We start from the raw sequence: 14,532 nt of genomic DNA on the forward strand, positions 1-14,532 counted from the left end.
TGTTCTCCATGAGGCAGTGCCTGCCCCATCGAAACGGGCTCCTTGTAGGCATGGAGCATCTCACTCCTCTTTGACTGCTACAGTCCTTCGCCTAACATCTGGCACGTGGCAGGTGCTCCGGGAAGGATCGTGAGTATTTAAGACATTCGTTGCTTTACCCAAATATTGTCTAGTCTATCTTTAAAGCTTGCACTAAAGTAAGTACTACAAATGAGCCGAAAAGGGGAGCCATGGCAGGTGCACAGTGGGCCCTCGGGAAAGGCTGGACCTGAGAAAGTCCTCCTGACATTCAGAAACTATCTGGCTGAAGTCTTCCCCAGGAGGACAAAACATCACAATGTTGTGTTGCTTGGTTGGTGGCACATGGACATAACCTAATGGAGACGTAAGAAGAGAAATCCCGAGTAAGCCTCAAAACACACTCTGGGGATGAACCTTTCGGAAAACCAAAAGCTTACAGTAAGACAATGCCCAACCTTTGTTGTTGGCCACACATCAGTATCACGATCAAATCTCTCATTTTTGTTTCATTTGAACTAGAACCAGTCTTCCTGTCCATTCTACTGTGCAATCCCACAGAGTAATAGGAACAAATCAGACACAAGACCTTCCAGCACTGGGGTTGGCCAAAAGGGCCCTCGTCCCGAAGCATGTTCTCCTGGAGGCCGGGAGCCTCGTGGTCCAACACCCCAGGGAAGGAGGTGCTTCCCTTCCAAGTGCAGAGCCTTTGGCCTAATGAAGTGACTCCAATTATAAAATGGCTCATTATGTTAACAGAGGCTGTGGTGTCTGGAAGTTATTGCTGGGGTGTCTGGAATTCTTAATAAAAATTACAGGAAGTCTGATTGCTTGTGGGAAAATCTATGAAGCTAAGGGAAAAGAAAGAATTCTATCTTCTGGGAAAACCCCAAGAGCCAAGAGCTGACTCATCTTTACAAGGTGTTAATCAGGAGGAAAAGGTGTGATCCACACTCGGCTCCCTGGAGCCCTCTTCTCCTGGATGAGAGAAGCGTGCTCCACCGTGGCTGTCCCTGGCTGACGTGCACCCCCTTTCCCAAGCCTCTCTGTGGGAACCTAGGAGGGCTGACTCGGGCTCAGGTAGGTCATACCTGCGTCTCCACTTCCCAGCCTGACCCATGGGAAAGCACGCGGCAGAAAGGCCTCTAAGTCAGGCACTGGCTGGTGAATTTTCTGTGGCCCATTGTCCTCTGCTCTGTGGTTAGACTTTATTCCACTCATCTTGGATCAGCTGAGTTATGTTGAGAAAGTCATTTTTAAGGATCCTCAACTAAGAGTAGGGCTGAGTAACACCCACTTCAGGGGAGCGTAGTAATGATTCAACGGGAATGGGCCCTTTAAAGCCCTTTTACCATACCAAACACACAGTAAAAAGCTCATTGAATGTTTTATTGCCTTATTTGATTCTAACTCTTGTATTATTTTTAGTATTTTAACTATCATTTCAACTGCTACTATTATTACTGCCGTTTATTGTTCCTAATGGCTTCAGGGTAATAGCGGTTGAAATCCTACATAGCTAGTTGTGAGACTTGGCATGCTATTTAAGCTTTGGGTGCCTCAGTTTCCTTAGCTATATACGGGGGTGATGCCAGAATTCACCTATGATTAAGGGAGATGATGCTGTAAAGAGCTTGGCACGTTGACCGGTAGAGGAAACTCTGAGGACAGACAGGTGTACGGGGTCATCAGTATCATTTCCCTATCATGTTCCTACTGGCTGGCGTGTTGGGCACGTATCCAAGGGTGGCTCTGTACTTGGGTTTCTACATCTTCTCATAGGAAATAAGAGGCTGAAGAGATGTTTGGAAACATTCTCTAAAGATGGGCTGCCCTTCCTTCAACACTGAGCCAGGAGCCCTGGACATCTGGGTTTGAGCATTTCAATACAAGTAAGGTCCGCTATCTTGAGATCCCTCGCTCATTCCTGGGGCCTTTCGCTCCCGGGGGAGCTCCATAGTTTCCAAACCTTGACTATGTGGGTTAGGGTCAGCCAGCTGTCCTATCGTGCCTCTGGAACTTAACTCCCAACTGTAGAAGCCTTGTGGGTAGATGACTCGGGTTGTCAGAGGCCTAGGGCAGCAGGAAGACAGAGGGCCTTTGTCATCTCAGTGAACCCAACCAGGAATGTTCTTTTGCTAGAGAGACCACCTTTTGGGAGCCTAGACACCTGATTTTAGCTTAGAGTTCACGCACGTCCTCTTGTTATGAAGCTGGCCTTCTAATCTGATCAGCTACATGGCATGGGCATATGGGAATAGACAAGACTTGCTTGTTCTAAGATGTTTCTTTTCCTACGGGTGGAGCAGGTGCTAAGGGCCAGACAGAAAGTGCTGGGAAGAATCAGACTCTGAGGACTCTGAGATGCCTGGGCCATTATGTAGGGGTGGCCCTGATCTTCTGGATGGTGGCCATGGTGCTGGGAGGAGCCCCAGAAGGCAGGGGCGCCCATCGCCCCAGGCTGAACCATCCCATGGTCCTCACTCTAGCGGTCCATCATCTTCCCGTGCACTGTTTAGCTTTCTTAAACAAACAAACAAACAAAAAACAGACCCAAAACAAAACCAGCAAAGATGATTTTCGGTGGCACGTGGGCCTGGTATTGAATGCATCAGCCAGGATCCCTAGCGAGAGCCAGCTCTTTTTAAATTTCTTCCGTCCTTCCAATTATATAAAAAAGAAAAGTTTCCACTTTGTCTATCTTTCACACTTGCCTTTTATATTACCGTAAAAATGAGAGAACAGACCTCACGCTCAGAACCTTAGATTATACTCTTTAATACTCTTTCCTTATTTAATACTCTTTCCTTATTTTTAAATTTATATATATATACTTTTACAATTCTAGAGAGGCTGAGGACACTGGCTTTCCTTTGAAAATGGTGATAAAATGGTGATAGGGCATTTCCCATTAAAATTTAGTTAAGTGTAGAAAGTTTCAAATTGATTTGCAAATGAACTATTATGTAAATGACGGTAGGGATGGCACAGAAGCCCGACAACAAATCATGCAGTGTTGTGTGAATGGCTTAGATATTCCTTAAGCTCATGGGTCTAGGAGTTACACAGACCTGGCTCGCATCACATTCACCACTTCCTACTGATGTGGCCCCAGGCTCAGTGGACAGAAGCCACAGGAACCAGAGTTTCCTTAGGAGTAGGATGGATACAACAGCACCGAACTTGCCTAAGGGACACCGGGTACCATGATGTGGGTCACGCACTTTGCACAGTGCCAGGTCCTGGCAAATGCTATCTGCTAATCCTACAGCACAAGACACAGTGTGTGTCTTTTCTAAATAGCCATTTTATGCATCTCTCACTTTGCCTCCAACCAGCTGAGAGACCTGATTTGGCCGCAGCTGTCTGCTCAGCTGAGTTCCTGGTGATGGGCTGAGCCATTGGCTTCCTCTTGTCCTGACCCTCTGTCCAAAGGTAAGCCTGTCCTTGTCAACTGCCTATCACATACATCTTGTATTATAAGCCTTTCCTCGTGTCTTTCAAAATTCTTGGAAAACCCCAATTTTAAAAGTGGCAGAAGATCCCAGAATGTGGTCAGCTAGTCATTCGATTCACAGATTGGTTGGTTGGACCTTCTATTTTAGCGAGGGTTCAGCGGACGTGAAGCCCACGGGTGCCCGTGCTTGGCATGGGGAAGGTATTACCAGCTCTCTGCTGGTAGCATCCCACACGGAAGAGGGCCCGAGGCTGTGAGTCATACCCGTCCCCTTGGTCAGTGTGTCGCCATCATTCCCAGTTAATGATAATGGTAATGGTCAATTCTTCCTGCCTGTCTGTGAGCAGGTTGGACTGTTGTCACCACTGGACGGAAGAACTAAGGATTTGAGAGACTTGTCCACTCAGAGCTCCTCAGGGATGGAGCTGGGATCCCAGTGTTATCTGCTTCCAGAGCACTAACCCTTGTCTTCCTCCTGCCGAGGCCCAAGAAGGTCCCGGATCCCTCCACAACTGCGGCGAATCAGGCTCGGCACGTCAGGGAGGGAGGTGGTAAGGAAGGGGGCTCTGTGAGCCAGTCAGCAATCTCAGATTCCTGGCCCAAAGGAGCTCGCCCGCCTCCAGTTGGGGTCAAAGGGAGTGCTTGTCCATCCGAGAGTGGGCCAAAGAAGACATGAGCAGGCCCGTTTGCCGGGTGCTGAGGGCACGGGTGTGGTTTCAACCCTTGTGCATTGGGATGGCCCACAAGAGCCGCCTCTGTCCCCAAATGCAAAACTAAAAGAACTGAAGGAACAGTGCTGGGAACAGAGTACCGGGAAGGCAGCGTAGGCTGGATAAAGGGGCAAGTGTGGCCTCCCTCTCTCCCCGACGCAGAGCTGGCCTTGCACACAGAGCAGAGTTCTGGCATTTCCATTCTGTTTCCAAGTTCCTTCCTTCTGTGCTCTTACTCCTTGCAACACTCTTATGCTGGTCTAGGCTCCCAAAGCAGTGGCCCACTAAAGCTTACTACGTCCTCTTTCTTCCAAAATTACCCACTCCACCCCCTTGATTGTCCCCAGAGTTAAAAAAAGAAACTTACAATTTTCTTAGTGGATTTTAATTTAGAATGAGGAAAAGTGTATTAATTTGCATGTACATCATTACCTTCCAAGTTAGAGGGAATGTGCAAGCAACAGAGTCAGAGACCATTTCTCTTTGTGCCTCGTTGGGTTTCAATGTTAAAAAGTAACACATTTTAGGGGCTCCTCAGATTGGGGTGAGTTAGGACTGGTATAGAGGACTATCAGAGATACAGGACCTGTGTAGACCCACATAAGCATATAGACACGGACCCATTAAAACTTGGGCACGTGTAGACCTACTCAGATCTGCCTGAACTATTACTATTCTTTAAAAAAAAAAAAAAAAAAAAAAAAAAGGCAGCTCCTGCCAGAAAGAGAGTAAAGGGGCCTCTTTAATTCCTGTTTTCATTACCACTGTGTTAGATTGTGAAAGTATCTTAGACACCTGGCCCTTGACTGTTAGGTGACGCATTACCTTGTATTTGGGAATGGTCTTCAGAAGCTCTTTCACTGGGACATCCGTGCCGACCACACCCAGAAGAATGCCCTTTGATCTCTGTTGAAAAACAAACAGCAAGTAACAATGACAATCATGAGTTACTTTGGGGGAAGGAATAGAATTGAGTGAGAAACCAGCACACCACAGGTCACCCTCTAGTGTCTTTTCGAAGATTCTAGAGATTGAGGTTAACTCAGGTTCCACAAGGAATTCTAGAGATTAACCCAGGTTTCCATGAGGCCTCTCTTCTAGCTCCCACCCCCACCCACAAATATTGCTAGACAAGAATGGTAGCTTCTCAGGCCAAACACGCACCACAGTACCTTTCCACACACACACACACCCATACCAAGATGCCCAAACAGACATCTCTTCTCCCTTCTGAAAATTCAAAATTAATGTGAAGAAACACAAAAGTTTTAGCAGCTAACGGCTATGAGCATTAGCCAGTTAATTTTATGGAAGCTTTCTCCAGAGAGCATAACTGCTCTCTCAACTTACACTGCCACCTGGTGCCCAGGGGAAAAATGCAATAACCCTCACACCTGTGTTGGAACCAATGCCCAAGGAGAAGGAATAGGCCTCCACGGAGGGTCCCAGTTTCCAAAGTCTACATGATGTGTTGAAGCTGTCAGGGTCAGAGAGACCTCCCGGAAGAAGACACAAATTGCTACTGTCCATTGTTTCCCTCCAGTTCAAATCTGCCCTGAACCTTGGAAGGTGACCCTTTTTAGAAACAGCGTGTAATCACTTTGAGGCCAAACCATCCTGCATTAAGGATGGGCCCTGTATCCAACAACTGGCGTCCTTATAAGAGGACAGAGAAACCCACAAGAGGAGAAGGCCACGTGGAGAAGGAGGCAGAGCTGCCACCGACTGAGGAACATCTGGGCACTGGGAGGATATTCTAGATCCTTCTGAGGAAGCACGGTCCTGCCAACACCACGATTTGGGGCTTCTGGACTCCAGAATTGTGATAATAAATTTCTATTGTTTTAAGCCACCCCATTTGTGATCCTCTGTTACCACAGCCCAAGGAAACAAACACAAGGCTGGTCACTAAACATCAGCGGGGGTCATCCCACCATACACGAGGATTCTTTCTGGGTTTTGCCTTCCTCTGGTCACTTCACACCTAATTTTGGGAAAAGTGCTTCACACTGTCATGTGACACCTGTCGGAAGTCCTCTCCTCTATTCTTGCTGTCGTGATCCTAACAACAGAATTAAAAGTGAGGACAAGTGATCGATCCCCTAACCTTACTTAACACAAACATAGAAAGGTCACCAGAGTGTCTGAGATGGCAACCCTCCTAACATCACGCAGGAACACAGCTGCTGTACTCACGGTTTCGTTCTGCTTACTAAACACAGGCATGGCAACCGTGGTCATCAGGACGAGGCCCTGATCATCGGCAAGCTGGAGGGAGAGAGAAGTCAGTTACCCGGGAATGCTCTGGAAACCACAGATGGCTGGTGGCCATGGCCCTTGACCATCTCCTCCTTTCCTGACCAGGGCCATTGGGAATGGACCACTGCCCACTCAGGCTAGTAGCCTAGGAAGAGTACAATGTCCCTCTACTCTAACTAGCAGATAAGGATCCCATCCATGGCTGGGGAAACAAAGTCAGTCACCGCCAGTCAGAGAAAGCCTGGTTTGCAGCTTAGTGATTCACTCCGTTTTATGATCACAGATTGATTTTATCCTTTTGCTTTGCAGACATTTATGTGCAATAAGAATGCTTCTCCTTAAGCTGAAAATTGAGGATCAGAAAATATGAGCATAAGGGGTTTTACGAGTTGCCCCTGCTGGAAACAATGGAATCTGGAATCATTTATTCTCCCCAAGGTAGCTGAGTCAAGGTCTTCTGGTACCTCTACACATCTCTGTGCGCCAGTCCCAGACAGGAAACAAAAGAAAAACAAAACACAACAAATAACTTTATCATCTGATCCCAAAATCACTGCTAAGAAGCTAAACATTTCTCCTGGAACAACAGCCCTTGAAGGAGGGCAAACGATATCCTTCTGGGACCATCTGAATTGCATACAAATGTATTGAGACCCAGAGTCACATCTGCTTTTCACACAGGGTTTGGAGATAGGCAGGAACTCCACTCTGCCCCAATAACAAAAGGGGAAACAGAGTCCTGCACCACAGTAGGCTTGGGTCCAAGACAATCCTGGTTTTAATTCTCAGCTTTGAATCTTTATTAACTGTATTTGTTAAGCCTCCATATCCTCATAGGAAATAATGCCAATTATTCCCCAGCATTGTTGCCATGAAGATAAAATGTGACACTGCCCAGCCCGGTGTCTGGCATGAGGACGTGCTCAAAGGATGTTGGCTTCTTTTCCATCCCTGCAAGGTCATGTGGCTAGTAAGTAAGAGAGTCCAGAGTGAGACCAAGGCATGTGACACTTCCCACAGGGACCAAAATTACCATGGCAAGTCTGGTGGGGGAGAGAGTCTTTCTAGTTTCGTGGCCCATTCTGGCCTCACTTGAAGCAATCTGTGAATGAGACTGCACTATGTCCGATGTACAGTATATTCTGATGTCTGAGTACTTCATACCTTTAGACTTCAGGTACTTCATACCATACCTTTAGACTAGAAAAATCAGGTATTGTTCCCTCAATCCTCTTGGGAAGAGACATTTTAAAGAGAAGATTCTAAAACCCAAGGGTCCCCATCAACTTAGATGTCCATGGACTGGCTGCCCTTTGGAAAAAAGGTCATAGAACTCAAGCCATCTTCCTCCCATTTGTTCTTTCAACAAATTCTTCGAGCTGTAGAATATAATATGGCTCACAGAACAGCGGCATGACTGGGCTGGGAGTTTATGGTGGTGATGGTTAATTTTTACGTATCAACTTGGCCATCATGCCCAATGTTTTGATCAAATACCTGTCTACATGTTGCCCTGAATGTATCTTTCTAGATGTGACTCACATTTAAATAAGCAACCTTTGATTAAGCAGATGACCCTCTATAACGTGAGTATGTCTCCTCTGATCAGTTCAAGGCTTTAGGAGGAAAAAACAGGTCCCTGAAGGAAGAAGGAATTCCACTTCCTGACTCCCCTCATCCCCTCCTGCTGGACCTTCCAGTCTGCCAATCCACCCTACAGATTTCTGATGTGCCAGCCCCCACGACTGTGCGAGGAAATTCCTTATAGTCAATCTCTCTCTCTCTCCCCCACTGCATATATATGATGTATATCCTACAGAGAGAAAAATGTATCTATCCCCTATGCTTCTCTTTCTCTGGAGAGCCCTGACTGATACATATGGTAATCATGTAATCCATTATCTGGGCCAGCTAATTTGGGTCTGAGAATAAGACAACAAACTTACTACTACATCATACTATTAATAGCTAAATAAAATTAACCATGAGATGATAATGATAGTTTGTGAAGACATGGTTCCAACATCTTGCAAAAAGTACTTTAAGTATCCTATGGCCACTGTTGGGGGTAGGGAGGGCCATTTTCAAAGGCAGAACCAACCCACAGTAAACACCTTTCTTAGGACGGGAGATCTCCCCATATTCCGACTCCTTGATTAATCCTCAATACTATACAGAAAACTGATTTGAGCTGATCCAGAACCCTGGGCAACTTCCACTTCGCAATCAAAATTTCAAGCGATGCCAACATGTATCATGGATGAAATCAAAACGTACCACTGACAGTAATGAGAAATGAAGCTTGTTCCTGCAACCAGTAAGAATCAGTTATAACTCACTGGTAATTGTTCTGGCACAGGTTCAAGATCACGGGAAACTGACTTCCAAATATTAAGCCAGCATACAGTATCAGCTTTACCCAGAAGCTAATTCTATAAGTAATTACGGCTCGTCATTACCTTACCAAAAAAAAAAAAAAAATCCCCATTATGTTACACGTGTACTTAAACCACTCAGCCTCCGGTAAACAAAGGAACTGCCATGAGCTCGGTCTAGCCACTGTGCTGGGAGGACATGTGCTCTCTCCTGGGGCAGTTCTGGCCCCGATCTGGACTGGCTTGGCCAGAACCTGAACCCCGAGCCTTCTCGATGTATACAGCTCACCAGCATGGCCATGAGGGCTGGCGGGGCCTGGGAATATTAGTGTGTGACGTTAAGATGTTCTTCTGCACCCACGAGCTCCATCTCTTCCAGTCTCCGCAGATCTGGGTTCTGCGAAGCTTGAGCAGTCCATGGAGGAGAAACATGAGCTTGGATGTTAATGTGCACTGTGAACACTTTACGATCGAAACGCATTCTGCACTCCTGCCACAGGCAACAGCAGTCAGCGGCCAAGGCGCTGTGTCCAGACCACCAAGCAGGAGTTACGGAGCCAGCCGCAGCCAGACACCCTCTGTCCCCACACGCTAGGGGGTCCCTGCTTTTCTGTGCCCCCCAACCTGTAGTGGCTGCTGAGGCAAGAGCTGCTTATGATTCATGCACGTGGCTTCCAAGAAAAACGCAGACACAGAGTCAACATTCATGTTCCAGAGGGTAGCAATGGGGGAGGGAGGTCACCATGGTCCATCTGGGAAAAATCCTATTAACTTAAGTCCAAGTGGGAATCCTAAAATGAACTGCCATTCAATGGCATTTGCCCAGGCTCTGAGCAGGCCTCCAAAATGCTTGGTGGTGCTGCTCTGTTGGATAATACTGTATGTTCCTCCATATCCTTCATTTCCTCTGCTACATAATGGGGTCCGTTCTGGTATCAAAGGAAATGAGGAATAATAATACCAAACATCTGGTTTATAAAGCACAAACTTGCTCGACAGACTGACTGCTTCCTGTCAGCTTCCCAAGTTAATCATGCATGTGGGCTTGTATGAATATGCATTTGGAGTCATGTGTGAGGTATATGCGGTGGGGCTGGGGCTCCTTCTACTCCTGATGCTCGATTCGTTTCCTGCCGACTGCCGGGGTTGACCGCCCGGACCGCCCTCCAGTGTGGGCCCAGATGGGAGGACCACCAGAGCTGTGGTCCGTCCGTGTTGCCGTACTTCTCTTCTGGTCATGACCTTTCATTGATTCCCTTGGGAAATGTTTCTTGGGCACCAGCTTCTGTGCCACGCTCCATGCCATGTTCTGGAAGATACCCAGGCAGGAGACATAGGTCTTACCCGCCAGAAACCCCAAGTCCCCCAGAGGAGACCGAAAAGCAATGGGACAGAGAGAGAAATGCTGGCCTGGCGGGGGGTGGGGGGGTGGGGGGGCGGCGGGGTGCACTGGCTCTAGACACGTGACCAGGGGAGCGCTTTTCTTCAGGACTAGCTGGGACTAAAGTAAAAACATCCAGGAGCTCCTGACATCTGTTGGGGTTTTTATGACAGATTCAGAATGCTTCCTGGAAACCTGTGTAATGACAGCAGGGACAAGTTCCCTGTGATAGAGCTGTTCATCCATTTGATACATAACTTAAGAATATGTATCAATGGAACAATGAAGGGGGAGATATCTATCTATCTATCTATTTGGTGTTCATCCTGTTCTACTTTTTTATTTTTTATTTTTTAAAACTGCCCAGTACTCACCCCTCCTTTTTTTTTTTTTGAAATATTACTCCCTTTCTTTAGAGAAATCCTCTTTATCTCTTTCTTCCACAAGGTTCTCTTGGCAACTAACCTCTCCCATCCTGCATGTTACTGGGCATCACACCCAGGCTGAGCCAGCCAGGGCACTAGACACACACACACACACACACACACCCTGCCCAGGCCACCCATTTTTTTTTTTTCTTTTTTCCCATCCAGACTTAACAGGAAAAACTTTCTCCTTCCCTTTGCAGATAATTAGAAGAAGGTAAGCCTGACAACCAAGTCCTTTCCCCATAGATAAGGGGCTGGGAAATAAAGTCAACCCAGAGACAGGAGGAGAAGTGTGTGTGTGTGTGTGTGTGTGTGTATGTGTGATGGGAGAGAAGGAGGGGAGAGGAAGGAGGGAGAGGGAGTGAGGTAGGAGGGGCAGGGAGGGAGAGAACCAGTCCCTGGATGCCTTCATCCCTAAGCTCAACTCCACCATGCTGTTTTCCATTATTGGGTTCCTTGTAGCCATGTTTTTTTTTTTGTTTTTTGTTTTCCCTTTTTGTGCAAATGAGCATGGATTGAATTTGTAACTCTTATAACAGAAGAATCCTAACTCGTGCAAGTGCCCATCTTGACCATAAATGACACAAGTAGCTCTAGATGCCCACTGATCTGGTCCCAGGTACCTTGTACAACCCACACAGGGAGACACTGCTGAAGCCAGAAAGGCCAAAGGGAAGATGGTCCCAACAACCTCAAGATGTGTGGTTGCATGTTGTTTCCACAACGGAGGAAATTCCTACTGAATAGCAATGGGCAGTATTCTGGGGGAAACGAGGACTCTTTATGATAACATCAAAACTATTGTCATTATGACTTTGTGTAAAACTTTAATAACGAATAGACATTTGCCTGCTTTGAGTACTTGAGTGAGGAGTTGCAAAGCCTGAGTCTGCTCCAGCAGGGATGCTAGAACCTGCCAGGAAAGAGGACAAGAATGGAGGCAGGTTGCAGCCACTGCTGGGTCCCTGGCAGGGCCCTTTCCATTGGGACCAGCTGTGGCTTCAGGGATGCCCATGAGGGATCTCCACTCACAGGAAGCTTGCCAGGACCAGTGGCAGGACCTGAGTCCCCAGCAGCTGGAGGCCTCTGGGAATGAGGGCCAAGCTCTAGAGAAAGGAGGTGAGCTGTAGCCAGGCCCTCAGAAGGGATCTGAATGAGGTAGGGGCAGCGTGACTGATGGCACATTTGAGGGCTGACAGGTGGTTTTCAGCAGAGCTTCCTGCCATCACTGCTCAGCCCTGGAGGCTTGGGCTCAAAGAGAAGTTTGTGCAGAAATGGGGAACTCAGCTCAGGAAGAGAATGGCTCCAAGCCAAGGACAAAGGCCAACTCACCAACTCTTCTCAAAGATTATATTTCTTCTCTATGTTACCCCTTTTATATGTTTTTATTTCTTATTAAAGTCAATCAACATATTGGCTATGTTAATGGAGTACATCATATAAATGTATACCATAATACTTAAATATTTGATACATGTGTACATAATTTGTGAGTACACAGCTGGGTTTCTGCTGTGTCTTCCTTCCAACACCTGGCATGAACAGCAACCTGCACTCCATGAACAGACACTGCCGCCATCTAGTGGCACTTCATATGAATTGCAGGCACAAGGTCCTGGAAGATGAGCCTTTTCCAGAGGATAGCCTTAGTTAGCAATAAAAATGTACTTAAAAGGCAGGTGATGTCACTTAGTTCCCCACCCAGAGGGAGAAAAGACAGGCTATATAAACTCATGGTTCTGTTAATAACCTGTTGCTTGACAGAGAAAAAAAAATGGGACCAAGAGGTGAAAAAACACAGCTGCGTACATCTTTAAATAGAAGTTAATTCTTCAAGGTGTGCAGGTTCTGAGAATATGACAAGGGAGTGCAGGAAGGGGGAGGTTTTATCTTTCCTCTCTCCATTAGTTTAAGTTCACCAATGATCTGGGAATCCCCAAGAGCCATTCTTTTGGTAGCATATGATGAGGGGCAAAGGGAACAAGATGGGAACAGATGGCAGCCAGGTCCTTCAGTTTTCACACTGTGGCAAGGGGAGGGCCAACAGTAGAAAGCCAGAGAATAAAACTGCAGATTAGTGAGAGCACCAGGGAGGGCAACAGGGAAGCAGAGGCCTGGAAGAGGGCACATGAGCAGAGTATGTGGCTATTTGTTCCACAGGAACAAATCCCTGGACCTTCCCTCCTATTCCCAGACCAAAAAGTCCTTTATACCTATCCTTTTGATGCCCATCTACAGTCCCTGCCCCAATTTTCCCACTCCTTCCCTCATCCCAACATCCCTTATCTTCAATATTGAACAGAGACCAGGGAAAGTAATCTAGTAACAGCCATACTCAAAGAAGAGTGTTGATTTTCTGTCCTGGAGACATCTGCTGGAGATGCAGACATGCTCCAGAGGAAGAACAAGTGAAAGCCACTGAAATGTGGAAACTAAACCCTGTTGGTGCACCTTATGCTTGAAAAGTATCTGTGCACTGTATCAGCATTATCTGCTTAGCTGATGTTAACATCATCTGACTCTGAATTTTACTCTCATTTAGATCTCCACAGTTGTTAGTAATAATCATGAAGTTTACTAGCTGTTTCAGTAGTGGTCAGTTTTAAGTGACAGGCTCTACACAACTATGCATATTTAAAAATACATTTGCTTAGTAACCTAAAAAGCCACGTTGAAATGAGAAGAGAAAGAAAGAATAACTTGTTCCAGTGATAAAGCCAAAAGATTTCTAAATCATCTTCGGTAGTCTATCTCTGTATCTTTGATTTTTTTTTCTTTAATCTCCTTTCTGTATGGTTGAAAATTTTAACAGAAAGAACATTCCCATTAATTTTCATCTACAGACAGCATTTTATAAATAAAATCACCGAACAGCATATGTTTGCAATGAATATTAATGCCTTAGAATAAATAGTAATAGTAATCCTATTCAAACAAATCTTTTTGCATAAAGATCAAAATACTTCTTTAAACAAACTATGGTAATACTTTGACATGAAAATGCTATGAGGATAAAGTTTTTATATTCTGAGCTATAAACATATTTTTGGTTATCAGCATTTTAGGTGTTCTTTATAGTAAGAGGTTTAAAAAAGCAGGTATTACTATTTTTTTAAAAGATTTTATGTATTTATTTGACAGAGAGATCACAAGTAGGCAGAAAGGCAGGCAGAGAGAGAGGGAAGCAGGCTCCCCACTGAGCAGAGAGCCTGATGCAGGGCTCCATCCCAGGACACTGAGATCATAACCTGAACCGAAGGCAGAGGTTAACCCACTGAGCCACCCAGGTGCCCCCAGGCATTACTATTTTTAATTGAAGAGCTGGTTCTTTCAATGTAAGCAATGTGGATTATCTTTTATGGTGCCACTCAGATTAACTGTGACCCTTTAAAATCTAGACAATTTGAGAACACCAACCATTGTTTAGATTCTCATTTGTACTGGCATCTTTCAGCATTTGTGGAAGATGCCTGGATTCTAAATAATATAAGGCATTACAAAGTAGAAAGTAGAAGAATAAGAAGAAAGTGGAAAATTAGAAGAAACAAGAATACGTGACTCTTCCAAGTAATATTTCCCCCTCACTTTGCATTTGATTGTCTTGGTAAAGGTCAGTCCTCAGTCCTCGAGGATGCTCATAAATGATATTTTGCTTTTAGCCAAGACATATTCGTTTCTTACTGAATCATTATTATTACTCACATCTGAGATTTGGAGACCCTAAATTCTTATGAGATTTACTGTATTTTAAGTTGTCTCAATTCAAAAGCAAACAGATTTCCCTCTTTGAACTTTGTATCCTGTATGAACTCAATTGTTTGTCCTCTCTTTCTCTTCTTAACAACCTGAAGACAGCTTTGTGAGTGATAGTGTTGGATAATGTTGGAACATCCGTATGAGAATC

The 14,532-nt window shown here is 45.7% G+C and overlaps 1 protein-coding gene across 3 annotated transcripts in view; it reads right to left on the bottom strand.

Moving 5' to 3' along the window:
- The window catches only part of CACNA2D3 (calcium voltage-gated channel auxiliary subunit alpha2delta 3), an 863,447-nt gene that overhangs the window by 218,665 nt on the left and 630,250 nt on the right, over window positions 1–14,532 (bottom strand). For all 3 annotated transcript variants that reach the window (XM_044253365.1, XM_044253364.1, XM_044253363.1), the window contains 2 exons: window positions 6,382–6,453; window positions 5,011–5,091 (listed from right to left, as the gene is read on the bottom strand). In XM_044253365.1, coding sequence (XP_044109300.1) covers window positions 5,011–5,091; window positions 6,382–6,453 — 153 coding nt within the window. The remainder of the gene's footprint in view (window positions 1–5,010; window positions 5,092–6,381; window positions 6,454–14,532) is intronic.

The sequence above is a fragment of the Neovison vison genome, chromosome 6 (assembly GCF_020171115.1).
Source record: "Neovison vison isolate M4711 chromosome 6, ASM_NN_V1, whole genome shotgun sequence".
In the NCBI taxonomy this organism is placed as follows: Eukaryota; Metazoa; Chordata; class Mammalia; order Carnivora; family Mustelidae; genus Neogale; species Neogale vison.